Source organism: Erithacus rubecula (genome assembly GCF_903797595.1).
Source record: "Erithacus rubecula genome assembly, chromosome: 17".
In the NCBI taxonomy this organism is placed as follows: domain Eukaryota; kingdom Metazoa; phylum Chordata; class Aves; order Passeriformes; family Muscicapidae; genus Erithacus; species Erithacus rubecula.
In genome coordinates this window covers 9515751-9529699 of record NC_136669.1, presented here as the reverse complement: position 1 = coordinate 9529699, position 13949 = coordinate 9515751, and the positions used below count along the sequence as shown (strand labels likewise).

The 13949-nt window shown below is 37.4% G+C and overlaps 1 protein-coding gene across 4 annotated transcripts in view; it reads right to left on the bottom strand.

Annotated features, from left to right (window-relative positions):
• Positions 1–13949, bottom strand: part of LOC306809324 (uncharacterized protein) — a 303319-nt gene that overhangs the window by 268773 nt on the left and 20597 nt on the right. For all 4 annotated transcript variants that reach the window (XM_079320711.1, XM_079320710.1, XM_079320712.1 and 1 more), the window contains 18 exons: positions 13369–13650; positions 12214–12369; positions 11604–11788; positions 10689–10871; positions 10463–10554; positions 10112–10281; positions 9681–9840; positions 8665–8744; positions 7960–8140; positions 6725–6880; positions 5365–5498; positions 5109–5267; positions 4385–4565; positions 3718–3929; positions 3018–3206; positions 1999–2138; positions 454–616; positions 258–344 (listed from right to left, as the gene is read on the bottom strand). In XM_079320711.1, the coding sequence (XP_079176837.1) occupies positions 258–344; positions 454–616; positions 1999–2138; positions 3018–3206; positions 3718–3929; positions 4385–4565; positions 5109–5267; positions 5365–5498; positions 6725–6880; positions 7960–8140; positions 8665–8744; positions 9681–9840; positions 10112–10281; positions 10463–10554; positions 10689–10871; positions 11604–11788; positions 12214–12369; positions 13369–13650 (2910 nt within the window). The remainder of the gene's footprint in view (positions 1–257; positions 345–453; positions 617–1998; positions 2139–3017; positions 3207–3717; positions 3930–4384; positions 4566–5108; positions 5268–5364; positions 5499–6724; positions 6881–7959; positions 8141–8664; positions 8745–9680; positions 9841–10111; positions 10282–10462; positions 10555–10688; positions 10872–11603; positions 11789–12213; positions 12370–13368; positions 13651–13949) is intronic.

Sequence of the window (13949 nt, the reverse complement as noted above, 5' to 3'; positions counted from 1 at the left end):
CTTGTTTTATTAATCTTGTATAATAATAGTCTAAAAATAATATATGAAGTATTCTTATAATAGATTACTACACAACGTATTATTGTACAAAATTAAAGAGGTACCAAGGACATAATCACCCTCTGAACATTTTGGTTGCAGTAGCTATGTGGCAAGAAACTGAAAACCTATAGCAAGGAAGATCTGAAAAGACAATAAAATGTAAATAAACAGGTAATGAACATCTCCTAACTGAATCTAATGGGAAATTTACTCACATTTTGATGATTTAGAGTTAAAACACACATTTCAACATCTTTGGGAAACATCCTGTAGTTGTAAGGATGAGTTAAGCCTGCACAAATCTAAAAAGAAGTTTGAGAGAATGCAAGTAACATAAGTAACATGCAGTAAACCACTCATTTGCATGTTGTTTAGGTATATCAGACTAAAGGAAGTTCTTGCATAACTCACATAGGGGTTTTCAGGTTGGTAACCAAGTATAAGAGTTTGAATTGTTTCCTCCACCCCATTTATCAAAACTTTTGTTTCCATGAAATAGTGCTTTTGCTTTTTATCAACAGTAAATGTCTCCTGCAGAAGGAAGCTCTGCAAAAAGGGCACTTTAAAAGGATGCCTGGAAAAAACCCAAGAAATAAACATAGTGTAAAACATCTTAATAGGCAAGTATAAAAAGAAATCATGCAGAGTTCAACTTGAACTCCAAAATTATCAGTTACCACCAGGGTGTCAGATATAGAAGTAAAACACATAGGACTGGACATTTAAGCAACTACTGATAATAATTCCAACTTCATACAAACTCCACACACTAACCTGATTTTTTGGTAGAGTTTCCATCCTAAATTTGGTAAATGCCTGAAAGGTGATGCTCAAAAATTCTGACATGCATAACCAGCACAAACACCTTCTACACCTGTATGGCCAAGACTTCACTTCAAACAGAGACAGTGTCCAACAGCTCCTGGCAAGTTTGAAAATCTCACCTATCCACATTTTATGCTTTCTGTAGAAACACTATCTACGTACCAACATCCTGTGCAACAGATGTTCAGCACTACACAGCTCTAGGAGTACTAGTGTACTTCAGTGTAATGTTTACTACTTCAGTGTAATGTTTTATGGACTTTATTAAATATTTCTTCAGTTTTTACTGACTAATTATTACTTAGTCAGACCTCTTGGAAGCATTTTATAAGCAGACACTGGACCACCTTTATACATATCAGAGTATCTGGTACAGCTCTTCATTTACGTATTGTTTTACTGAAAGGACACCTCCCTGTGTTCTAGTTATCTCTGAGCTGCACAGTGGCTCTTAAGGCAGCCTGTGAGTTCCTGTTTTTGCAGCTGTGCCTTAAGAAAGCTGAGATTTCTCCACAGGTGATCCAGATGTCTCTAATCTGAGCATACATTTTTACTAAGGCCTTCAGGCTGGGCTTTAGGAATGGTTAATAAAGAGAGAAATTTCAGGGACAGCCAATATGTAGGAGCAGTGCACTCACTCTCATCAGAAAATGTTAACATATTCCAAAATCCAAACAAGACCATTTGTTACATGTTTTAAGAGGATACCTCTGGCTTTAGAATTGCTATATAATGCTTAAGGACTAGGAAAAAGGCACACGGATGGCACTGAAGATCTGATCTGGACTTTGGAGCTTCTCATCACATCCAACTTTGGACACACCATAAACCCTGCTGTTTTCAGGAAAGGAAGCTATATGCCAGCACACATCACAGCACACATGGTCTGTTGCCTTTGACAGCTTTGTTCACAGCCATGTCAACGAAGAGAACAAAAGCTAAAGTATGCAAATAACCAGTCCATGAAGCTGCTGTGCTTGAGCAAGTTTAGGGAGCCAGATAGGACAAAGAACAGACTTTATGCATGTGACACTATCACTTTGTAAAGCCCAAAACATTTTCTAAGAGCATCAAGATGGACGTTAAATTTAGGCCAAAACATTCTTAAAATATAGAAATAGAATACTAAACCTGAAATGGAGGGTTGCACGTTTTTGATAGAGCATCTTCTCCTTCCTCAACTCTTTTATCTGACCTTCACACTGCAGTATGACAGGCAGACTTTTATAATCTTTCCATACAATCTTCACAGAAAAGTTTGTCTTCTTAGGCTGCACTCAGATCATGAGACCAGGACAGGAAAAAACAATTGCATCAGATTTAGTGCAGTGATATTCAGGAACTTCAATATGGAAACCATATTGTTCAACAGGCTGCAGCAAGGCTGTCATTTCACAGACCAAACCATTCCTGCTGCAGTTTAAGTCTCGATTTCCATTAATCTCTCAGAGGATTAAAAGTGCCATCGGTAGAAAACTGAGTCCACCCGAAGTCAAATGCCCCGTAATGTATCATTTGATTGTCACATACTTGCAACATAAGTAACCTCTGGAACATGAAAACCGAACTGGATTTTCAAAGCATGGAAAATGCATTTTCAAAGCTATGTTTAGAAAAACACTTTTAAAGACTTCCTGCAAGATGTGAATGGACCAAAGTAACTGATCAAAGTACCTCTTTCGAGGAGAAACTGCTGATTACCCTTCCTGTGCCGCAGACATCAAGCAAAGCAAAAATTATTTTAAGACTGGAAGGGATATAGAGATTAAAATAGCATATAAACCTGGGCTGTTACCATGCTTACTAGCAGGCAAGAGATTCTGATTCTCCAAGAAAATAAAATCTTCTACAGCTCTCATACATCTGCATCAGATTGTGAGTAATCACATCTCCAGGTCTGTCTCTAGTCATGCTTGTCTCTCTTCACCCTCTCCTCCCTGACTGACTGGATTCTCTAATAGGTGAGAAGTACTCCAAACTATGTCACAGAAGTTTTTGAGTTTTTTTGAACCTAGATTTATGCTGCATCCTGTCAAAAGAGACAGAAATTGATGCAGTACTGGAAGGGTTTAAGTTTCAACACTAGCAACAACATATTTCAGGAAGAGAGTGCTGAAAAAAAAAAGTTGCTTTTGTTTTTTCTTTCTCACCATTAGCAGATTCTGATAGCTGGCTGTGAAGTTAAATTCCTGTTTTGTACTCTTTATCTTAAAGCAGAGAAGTTTGGCTCGCTCGTTATTCTCCAAATGAATCTCATTCTTCACAAGCTGATTCCACAGAGAGATCATTTCACTATAGCTATGCAGAACATTTCTCCCAAGACGATTAAGTGTGGATGCCTGAAAAACAAAGACATTCGTCTGGCTGAGCCAGGGCAAACAGCATTCCATTGTGCAGCAGCACAGCACAGAGGTGACAGAATGATGGTTTACAAGAACTATTAGAAATGTTTGCCATCTTTTCCATTACCAAAATACTCCAAATTACCATAAAGAGTTCAAAGTTTTATTTTATCTCCTCCTAACAAGGGAGAGACAAAAAACTAAATAGCTGATGAGCACTTTTTTCTCATTCAAGTGTTTCGCACGTTCCTCTATGGCTGTGCCTGAAGCAGCAGTGACCTAAGGAGGAAAAGGGGTTAAAGGAATATTTTAATCCTAAACATAATTCAAATTGCATAGTGACAGAAGTCTACCATATTGCTTAATGCACAGCAACTATGATGAAATCTGCATAGCACAGTCTAATATAAATTAGGAGGAAGTTTAGAAACCATTGAGTCAGGGCATAGTGATAGCACAGAGCCCTGTCCCCAAAGCCATACACTCTGTGAAGCACCATGTCACCCACCTGCAGGTATGTGGTAGCTGGTGTGTAAATGTGAACTTTTCCTTCCTTCTCATTGCCTTGATCCTTATAGAATAGTTCCAGTACAAGGTCTTTAATGGAGAGAGCTTTTCCAGCTGTCAGCTCAGATGTCAGTAAATAAGCAGAATGCTGAGGCTGGTGCAGTTTGTGAGCTGTGTACAAATAGAGCCATGGGGTGTCTATATTGAAGCCACCTGCAAGGGACACATATTAAAGCTGACAAACATGAGATTTCAAACTACCTGGATTCTAACTCCACATCAAGGCTGATAAGATCCAGGGGCTCCAGAATGAAGCTTAAATGCTACTATCAAACTTTTCCAATTGCTAAAATCTCCAGGCTGTATATTATGAAATTAATGTCCTTCACTAGTGTAAATTGAACTGCTGGAAGAGGTCAGCCAGCCAGATTGTGACAAGTTGGAGATTTTGTATACTGAGCTAAACAAAGCCACAACAGATGTGATCTACTGCTAGAAACAATCCTGACTCAAGCAGGAGGCTGGGCTGGACAACGTCCAAGGTCTCTCTCTTCCAACAAATATCTTTGTCATTTCCTTGCACTCACGCAAAACTGCTCAGAAAAAATGGGCAGCTTCCAATGCCTGCTTTTCTAATCACAGAGTAGAAATGGTTTGTGGTACTTCACCTTCCCACTTCTTCAGGCCATTTCTGGATGCATCCTTCCACTGCAGCCCAGCCACAAATGGTACGTGGTCATTGTACTGCACCTCAAAGATGGTGCTGCTCTGCAAATACACCTGAGAGGAGTGCAAGTGCTGCAGCTGGGTTCTATAATTCACCTGTTTTTCCAGGACTTGCACAGTAAACTGGAAAAGAAGTGAAGCAAATTTAAATAAAAACAAGATCCCGTTTTCAGGGCTATAAGTAACACACAGAAGCAGGAAGATCACAGCTTCTGGCTTTGCACATTTGCCATTCACTTTATAGATTTTCATGCATGCTCACCAGTTGTAGACTGAGGGTTCTTTAATATGCATTTATTACAGCTACAGGAGATTCAAAAAGAAAAACGCTGTAATATTCTGAGTAATTATAACCTGCACCCTCCTTCCATATTGTGTCAGCAAAGCACCTTTCATAAATCTCTACAATCATTTTATATGAGTAAACACCAACTTTTCCAGTATTTTCAAAATTTATATTCTAGCAAATGTCAGAGATCTGTGTATCTGGGCTAAGACCTCACCTAGCTCAAAATTATTGGGTCTGGGTACTTACCTTATATTATTTGTACATACCATATTAAAAAAAAAAAAAAGGTCATAATGAAAAAAAAAAATCAAAGTTTATTTTTAGTCTGTGTGTTAAATATTTGAAGTGAAGTTCTTACTATTCAACATCACTATTACCTCCATGAAATAGCTGACTACAGATGAACTGGAACTATTCTTAAAGGCTTGGCTGATCAGCAGTTTCTTCTTGTTGTTTATTTCATCCCAGTGTTTTCCATAGTTCACTTCCATCTTGGACGAAATCCAAGATGCACTCACTTCATGTTTCAGATGAACCTAAAGAAAAAGGCATTGCCTTTTTGCTGTGAACTCTCTCATGTTGAGAGCTCTGAGTACAGTAACCCCAGCACAGAGTACCTGGCTCAGCACCCACCTGGTGGCTGTAGGTGGGGGCCTGCACACAGTGAAACTCATGGCCCAGCTCTAGTCTGTACAAGCCCTGTGCTCCCATCTCCACTTGAACCTTCTGCTGTGTACTGCACTCGTGGCAAGGGGTTTTCGCCTCTCCTGCCCAAGTTAAATCACAAAGTTACCTATTCACGTAAATCAGAACAAATCTTTCAAAATGTTAATAGTATAAATCTGGCATTGGCTTCAAGATTTCTGTTTTGCAAAACATCAAAGTGAGATTTGTCTACTTGTACAGTTATATACTTGTTGATTTATCCTAGAAATTCAAAGGAAAGCACAAACTTCATCACTTAAACAGAATTTTCCCTGGTTGAACTAAAATCATTACAAACTAATTGTAATCAAGCTTTGTAGATTTCTTGGTATCACACAATAGTTGATGATTTTCCGTTACCATCTAGCTCCCAACATCATGACATTACAAGACATTTCAACTTAAAAAAAACCCCAAAACCCCCAAAAAACCGAACTTCCATCCCGTCTGGACACTAAGAAGAAAATTAAAATAATTAATTTGAAGTTCCAACTAATAAGTAGGATTATTTTCTAAAATAAAAAATCCAGTACTTCTCCAAGGAATTATTTGCTGACCACTTCAGCTGGAATAGTTGTCAAACTTGGTTTAAACTAAAGTGTAAATATGCTCCAGTATCTAACTTCACAATTACATAGCTATAATCAGACATCTTAAGGTACTGTTTAAGTGTTCAGGGATGTTTTGATTGATGTTTATAAAATACTGTGATCAGCATGCCATTTTTAGCAAAATTATGGAATCATGCCTGTGTAGGTTTAAGGAAACTTTATTACTCATATTGCAACACACTCTCTGAAGGGGGAACAGAATTAGTGTAAACATTTATAAATTTATAGTATTTTCCATTATTAGCTACCATAAGGATTCAATATTTTGATATAACTGCACTGATGTCCACCTGCTTTGTCCCACAAAATTAAGACAATTCCTATATGGCAGCGAGGGGAGCACAACCAGCTGCTTCCTAGAAACCACCCCTCATGCTACTAAGTGCAAGCATGCAAACATCTGAAAACACAAATTAATTAGGAGTAATTCCCACTGAAAAAGTGGTTTTTAATAAAATGACAGATATGCTTGTGAAAAGCCCACTTTTAAAAATTGCTTTTATGTGCAGACTTAAAGAGTAAAGTTTGTCCAACTGAAAAGAGAAACTAATTTCAAGTTTAAGATCACAGTTTAAAAAATTAACTGAAATCTTTCTATTGTGTTCTAAATGCAGAGACAAATCTAGGAAAAACTGAGTAATACAGAATGCTTTTACTTTGCCTGTTTTTCAGTGTACCTAGGAGTCCATATTTTATCTGCAGACCATGAGACCACAATCCCTCATGCTGCTGGAGAAGAGCAACGGCGTGAACTCCAAGAACACCTGGAAGGTGAGTCTCCCCTTCCAACGAATATTGTCTCATCTTATCGTTAACCTTTTTCTCCAGAAGTGCTACAGAAAGAAGAGAAATGATTATGCAGTGGTAGAACTTGAAGTTACTTCAGCTAGTCAAAGGAATACTACAGTGGGGAAAACTAAAAGGGCATTCAGTCTCTCCACCATGGTGAATGAACTATAGTTCATATAGTCAACAGATTAAAAGACACAGCTGGATGCTCAGAGTCTTTCTCCATCTCCACAGACAGCCTGCAGACCACACTTCTCACAACTTGCTTCAAGCTTATTGAAATGCATCCAGCCAAAGTTGCTTCTCAAAGGAAATAAATTCAGACAGACAGATCTTTTAATTAACCAAGCCCTAACGTGTGAACATGTGGAAGTTCACCTCTACATAAAGCCAGAGCAAGACTGTGGCTTTCCAGCAGCACAACTTGTGCAGCCAAGTTCTCGGGTGCTAGGAGTTTGAATTCACACCAGAACTGGTTTGGATGCAGTCACTGGAAATCCATGTGAAAGCTAAGGATGAAAACTTCACCACAAGATCATCTCCCAGAAAACAAACTGGCCTTTGGCACTCCTTGAAAGTTAGCTCTCTTTGAAAGTACTGTGTAACCCTATGACTTTTCAGTCAAAAATGAGAGCCTTAGCCATATATTACTGGTTTATTTCACTGTATTATTTTAATGTATTGATGTTATACAAATATTAAGGCTCTCTTTCTGATACTTTCTCTTGTATTTTACTCTTAGCTTATTTGTGAGGAAAAAAAGTCTTCGAGATTTTTAGAACAACAGGTCTTGAGAGACATTTAGCTACAAATGTCTCTGCATTGTTTTGTACCAACAAAAGTGAAAAACAGCTGCTATTTTTTTGCATGTTTTTGTTAAGTAATTCCTTTTATCTTATGTCCTCCACTCTTTCCAACAGTAATTCAAAACAGACTTTTATTTTAAAATTTCTTTCATTCTGAAATATATATGTATTAATTTATGCAGGATAGTAATCTTAAAAGGCAGTCTTTATGGATTTGAAAGGAATTTTAGGAATAAAAGTGTCCAAAACCAGGCAACCCTAACAAATAATGGTTCCAGAACTTGTATTTATATGGCAAATACTTACTGTCCTCTAACCTGAAAGAAATGCAGCATCCTTCAACAAATTATTCAGAGATACTGAAAAAGCTATCTTCTTGCCAAGCTGTTTAGTAATGTTTCCTGACAGAATGATAGGACTGCCTTGCTTTATCAGCTTTACCTCCAGCTGGGTCATGTATCTCTGCTCTCCACTCAGCATCTGCAAATCTGCCATTCCCTAGAACAAACAAAAAAATCAAAAAGCAAACCCCACACCCCTCAACAACATAAGTTAAGTTTTATGAAAGCAATAGTGTAGACTTGAGTGCTTCAGAAATGAGATGAGAGGAGGAAGAAAAGACATTCTTTTCTATACATCTAACAATAAACCTTCCACACCCCACAAAGCCTAAATCTTGCCATTGCTAAATAATAGGGAGGAAGGATGGATTTGTTTTTCCAGTTACACAGAGGTCACAGTGGTGCAAGATGCTATTTCCTTCAGCTTCTGCTGGTTTTAGGACTATGAATGTCGCAATACCAGGCCAGAAATAAATAGGGTATTACTGAAAATACTGGCAATCTCACAGAGATTTAGGTTGACATTTAGCACTGAATCTCTCTCAAAAATATATAATGGTCATTTCTCTGATGGATTGCCTACAAAAACATTTTTAATACATGTGTTTACAGTGCCTTTCTCTTCTGTGCTTTTATGTAAGTATTCATCCTAGAATGAGAGCTCATGAAATGCAAACATACCTTAATGTAATATACATCTCGGTCATCCACTATCAGCTCCAGGTGTCCAACTTGGGAATTTTTAGAAAACTCAATCCTCCCTTGGAGAAAAAGAAAATTCTTTACTTTTTTTATTGTTCAATGATGTTTCATAAGACTGTACTTGAAAGGGTAGTTGTTCTTATTATAAGCAATTGATAAAGAGAAATTTTAAAAATTAATAATACCAGCTCAAAAGGAAAAAGTTAGGATCAGAATTTGCAAAGTTCTGGAACTAATTTCTGCAGTTTCTTTAGGGCTGTGCTAAAGTTGTGTTGTGCTATGGAGACATTTCAGGTGCTCAGAATGCCTGCACACACAGAGCTTTGCATAGTGTTGGTAAAGCTTCCTTGCAATCCATTTGGAAATAGCCAGAATTAAAAAAAAAAAAAAAGAAAAAAGTGGAAAATTAATATGGTAGAATACATCAACACAAAACGTCACTTGACCAGTACACCAAGGAAGCTGGAATATGATGTCTATATTATTACCATTAATTTATCAGTTTTCCTCAATGGGTTTGTAGATTTTGTGTTCTATGTTACACTGTGATTAAAATGTTAGTTCTTTATTATAATGCATGGCAATAGCATAGTCAGTATATCACTGATTTAGCAACACATAAGTTCATCTTGTAACTAACAAAACACAGCAAATTGAAACAGCAAGGCAAGTTCAACATATGTAAAAGATGTCAGAACAACCCACCATGTTCTTTAGCCTTCATTTCATCAATCCTGGCAACAGCTTTCTTCTCCAACATGACTTTATGAACCAGGTACTGAACCTCTGACTGTGCAAAATATAGTCTTAACCAAAATGCAAACCCCATTGGGAATAGATGCTACCTAAAGCAGTAAACTGAACAGTTATCACATAACTATGTAGTTTCAGCATTAGATCAGTGAGTGATATATACTGATATTTCTCAGTTAACTGTAATGAAGTTCTCCTAACTGATATGAGCTGATGATCAGGCTCTTAGTTGAATAACCTACCATCAATCTCAATTTTTTTCTTCGGTTGTATAAATAGGATTCTGAATATCTTCTGTGGGACACTAAAACTTAGGTCAACACCAACATCTCTTTTCAAGTCTGACTTTGGAGTCCCAATGAAGAAACGAAAGACAGCTTCACTTGGGATCCATGAATTCTCCTGAAAGAAAGAAAGAATAGTCACATTATTCTTTGGCACACCATTTACAAAACAATCTCTTACACTAAGACTTGTGTAAGATTGCTTTTGTGCTGTTACATAGACAGAAAGAGTATGTAATTTGTGTTCAAGATATCTTCCCAGTAGATTGGGAATGGAATGAATAATGATGTAGAGCTTGGAGGGTTGAATACACAGTACTGAGATTGGCCACTCAGTCACTAGAATAGCAAACTGAAACCAAAGCCAGAGTCCAGTGTGTCAGTGGTACCTGAGCTATGTAGTTATAGGCAGCTTCCAGCACATACTGCTGCAGGCCTCTGTCTTGCTTAGATAATGTCACAGCCACTCTCAAAGGTCCAGTGAGGGGGAAAATCAAACCACTGGCTGGGTCAGGATAGGACATTTCAGTACACAGCTGCCATCCAATAATCTCAGACACTGGTGGAAAAAAACAATTGAACATTCAGTTAGAACAGCAAACAAAGAAAATATGAAAATGAACATTGCATTGTAGACTTTCTAGAAATAATATATGAAAAAAGAAATTCTATTGAATAAAATGATCTATTATGGGTATTTTGGAATGCCTTTCTAAGACAAACACAATAGCTGGACTCACCTCCCGGCCTAGTGCAAGATCTGGTTTCTGTGCGGTCCTTGAAGACATCTATATCTTCTGTCTCATCCACCGTTCTGAGGTAGAGTTTAGAGCTACAACCAAGAAATTTGAACAATAACTTAAAACCAATTATGCTAAAGTAACAGCAATATTTAAACAAAATTCTCAGTTATATCCAAGAAAGTTAACAATTACTTTTTTTGAAGATGCCCTTGCTCAATCTTACCTGAAGTTTATTATCTCCATAGAGTCTTCTGGAGTGTTCAAGAAAACCTTGAGCTCTTTCCCTTTCTTCACCTGGATTCCCCCATCAAGACTAGTAGATGTCCTCATTCCTGTTAACCACTTTAGGCCAGCTTGTCCCAGAGACCCCATAATTCCCATTTGGACAGAAAGCTGGACAAATGCACTGTTGAAAGATTCATGTATGTATCCTTCTATGAAACACAATTTCTTTTTAAAGCACTTAATTTAAACCTTTTCAATAAATACACAGCATTTGATGCTGTAACACTGTGTATCTGATTAAAATAATTAACTATTTTGTTTCAGGAAATAACTCTCATGTACACTGACACACACTTTCTAATATGAATTATAGTTCTATTATATCTCCTAAGAAGGGGATGTGAATGCAGATTTCAGCATGAGATATTAAGAAAGGGAAAGCAATTAGAACTGAGTATCAGGGCAAGTTACTCTCTGTAGACCATTTAGTGAAGTTCAGTAACATATTCAATATGTACAAGCTAAAATAGCCAGGTAAGGAAACACAGGGTTAAAATCTCCATTGGTTTGTACATCCATAACCTGTAACAGCATGTTTGACCCTGAGAAAAATCCACTTGTCACAGGTAAAGCATTCAAAAAATCATTTGCATGCAAGAATTCAGGAGTTTGATTTAGAGATAGAAAGGAATAGTCAGCTTAAACCAGTACTGGAATAACAGCAAGAGTTCAAAATCAGACAGGCAGGACAGGAAAGCACTGCTGCACTTACACCACAGAAACCATTCAGCAACAGAAAGCTGATAGTGCTTCTGTTCTTCAGGAGTCTCCTAATTAATAAGTAAGCATTCACACAAAACTTTCACATCAGGAATTGCTACTTTACATCAGGGATATGTAATGCAGTTAATACCTTGGCTTGATATGTCCATTTAGAAAGACATTGGACTGTTCTTTGAAATCCGCATTCCCTTTGATTTTTATGTTGATTGCTGCTGAGGCACTGACTGCCAGTTGAACAGGAAAGCCTGAAATTGCTGGAAAATGCAGTTCTTCAGTGGCCAAGATCATCCTTTTATTAAACTGGACCTCCTGCCCCTGTGGTAAACAAAACCCAGAATTTTATTTTCCATAATAGAGTTAGCATTCAAGAATTTTTCCAGATATAACATTTGACTGCATCTGTCTATTGTAAAAGTGGTTTTACCTGAGCTGATCTGGGACTTAAAGGACAAAGCAGCACAAAGCCTGCCTACGGCCATGGCACCAGTCCTACTCCAGTTAAAAACAGAATTTGCATTTAAGCATGGGTGGATTTGAATGAAAGAAGCAAGACAGAAGAACCATTAGACAGCAGAATAAGTCATTGTCTAATATACTAAATGTTGTTTAAACCAAATATACACTGGTGTCTTTTAGAGTTCAATTTAGAGAAACAAGTAATATTTTGTATCTTTTATGTATCTGTCAGAAAGCAGTTTCTCAAGTTATTTACTTTCAAACAGAAAAAAGGTTCATTTTACCTTCAGAAGTTTGACAGCCAACTCAGCAAGATTTAAGGAATAATGTTTCATTTGTTTTCTAAAATCTTCACAATCTAAGAAGCTAAGTTCATTTCCAAAGATTTTCATGCTTAGCTCACATTTCAGCACCTCCTTTCTTACTGTTCGCTCAGTGAACTGATGTGATTAAAAAAAAAAAAAAAAAAAAGAAAAGAAATTAAAGGGAATAGTGGTATTATTTCCTTTCAAACTTACAATAAACAATCCTCAATGCAGGCTATGCTATTATTAAAGAAACATTAGTCTCCCTTTCACAAGTACTTTGGAGACCACTTAAGACCCTGGATTAGTAGCTGTTCATCCCAGCTGTGCTTCAGCTCCATAGCACACAAGCTGGCTGTCACTATGAACACTGGTCATGTCCAGTCCTAAGATGACAGGCAAAGGAGAGGTATTGCACTACATCCCCACAAACAGATGAAGATTTGAAAAATACAATATCAAAACAACATTAGGGATGCCTTGATTGGGAAATAAACTGCTAGGAAGTAAAAACTTTACATTTTCTGTCCTTACAATTCTATGATACCACAGCAATGAGATCATAACTTACTCTCTAAGAAGAAACCCTAAGAAGATGAGTCCAAGAAGAGAGATAATCTAAGACAAACTAAATGAATCACAGTCCCTGAGCTTTCCAGCTAATACAATGACAATTGAAGTCAATTCTCAGAGCTTTCCTGTTGTGTACATAAAACATAGCTCTCTCCAAAAATGAGTAAATTTATAAGCATCAATGTAACATCTGACATCAAACTGGGAAGTCAGATTGCAAAAAACAGAACTCAGGAACTCAACATCAAGCATCTGTTTACAATGGCACAGCAGTCAATAGGCAAAAGGATGTCAGACCAGAGCTCAAAATAATGAGAGGAAACCCAAAACACAGGCAACATAATCCCATGGCTGAGTGCCATTGTTTTGATACAATAAAAAAATCTAAAAAAACCCTAAAGATCTGGCTCTTGGCTGCTCTGCATTTTCTGCAGCTGTTAAATTCTCTGCAAATGAGCAAAGGAGTCACAGTAATCCAGAGCACTTGTCCAGTGTGAGATGGGGCCTTCTGTTCAACTGGGAAATGTAATTAATTTTTCCAAGATTTACAGATTCAGTTACCTTTTTGACTAACTCATTCATCTTACTGTATTTTCTTCCCAGACAATTTTGGTTTGTTTTTCTCAGCTTTGGCTTGCCAGACTTGCTCACAAGATGATCAGGGGGGTTATCTCGCTTCAAAGCTGGGTTCCTTTGCTTGACTTTCTCTGCTGTTTCCACTGGGGTTCCTGACTTGTGGTTTCCTTCATTAGTATTTCCAAAAAAATAGTCTTTGAAAGTAGAAGATTTTGGCCCAAAAACCTTCTCCATGAGAGTTTCAGCATTCTCCAATCGTACACCAACCTAATAAAAAGAATGCAGCAGTGAAAAGCCTAACAGTGACACGTACAGGCCACAGCCAGTTCTAAAACAGAAAAAGCAACTACACAGCCAGATGTAATCAACACAAAAGATTTGCCAAGCAAGATCACAGTAGTCTACAAAGTTTAGCATTCTACTTCCTTCAGCATTCAATACTGGATATTTCAGTATTAAGTCTTCCTATAAAAATCAGATATGTAAAACTCAGCCCAAAATAAAAATCCTTTTTCATTCAGGTACTGTGGTTTATTTACTCTATGATGGGCCAGAAGGGGATACTG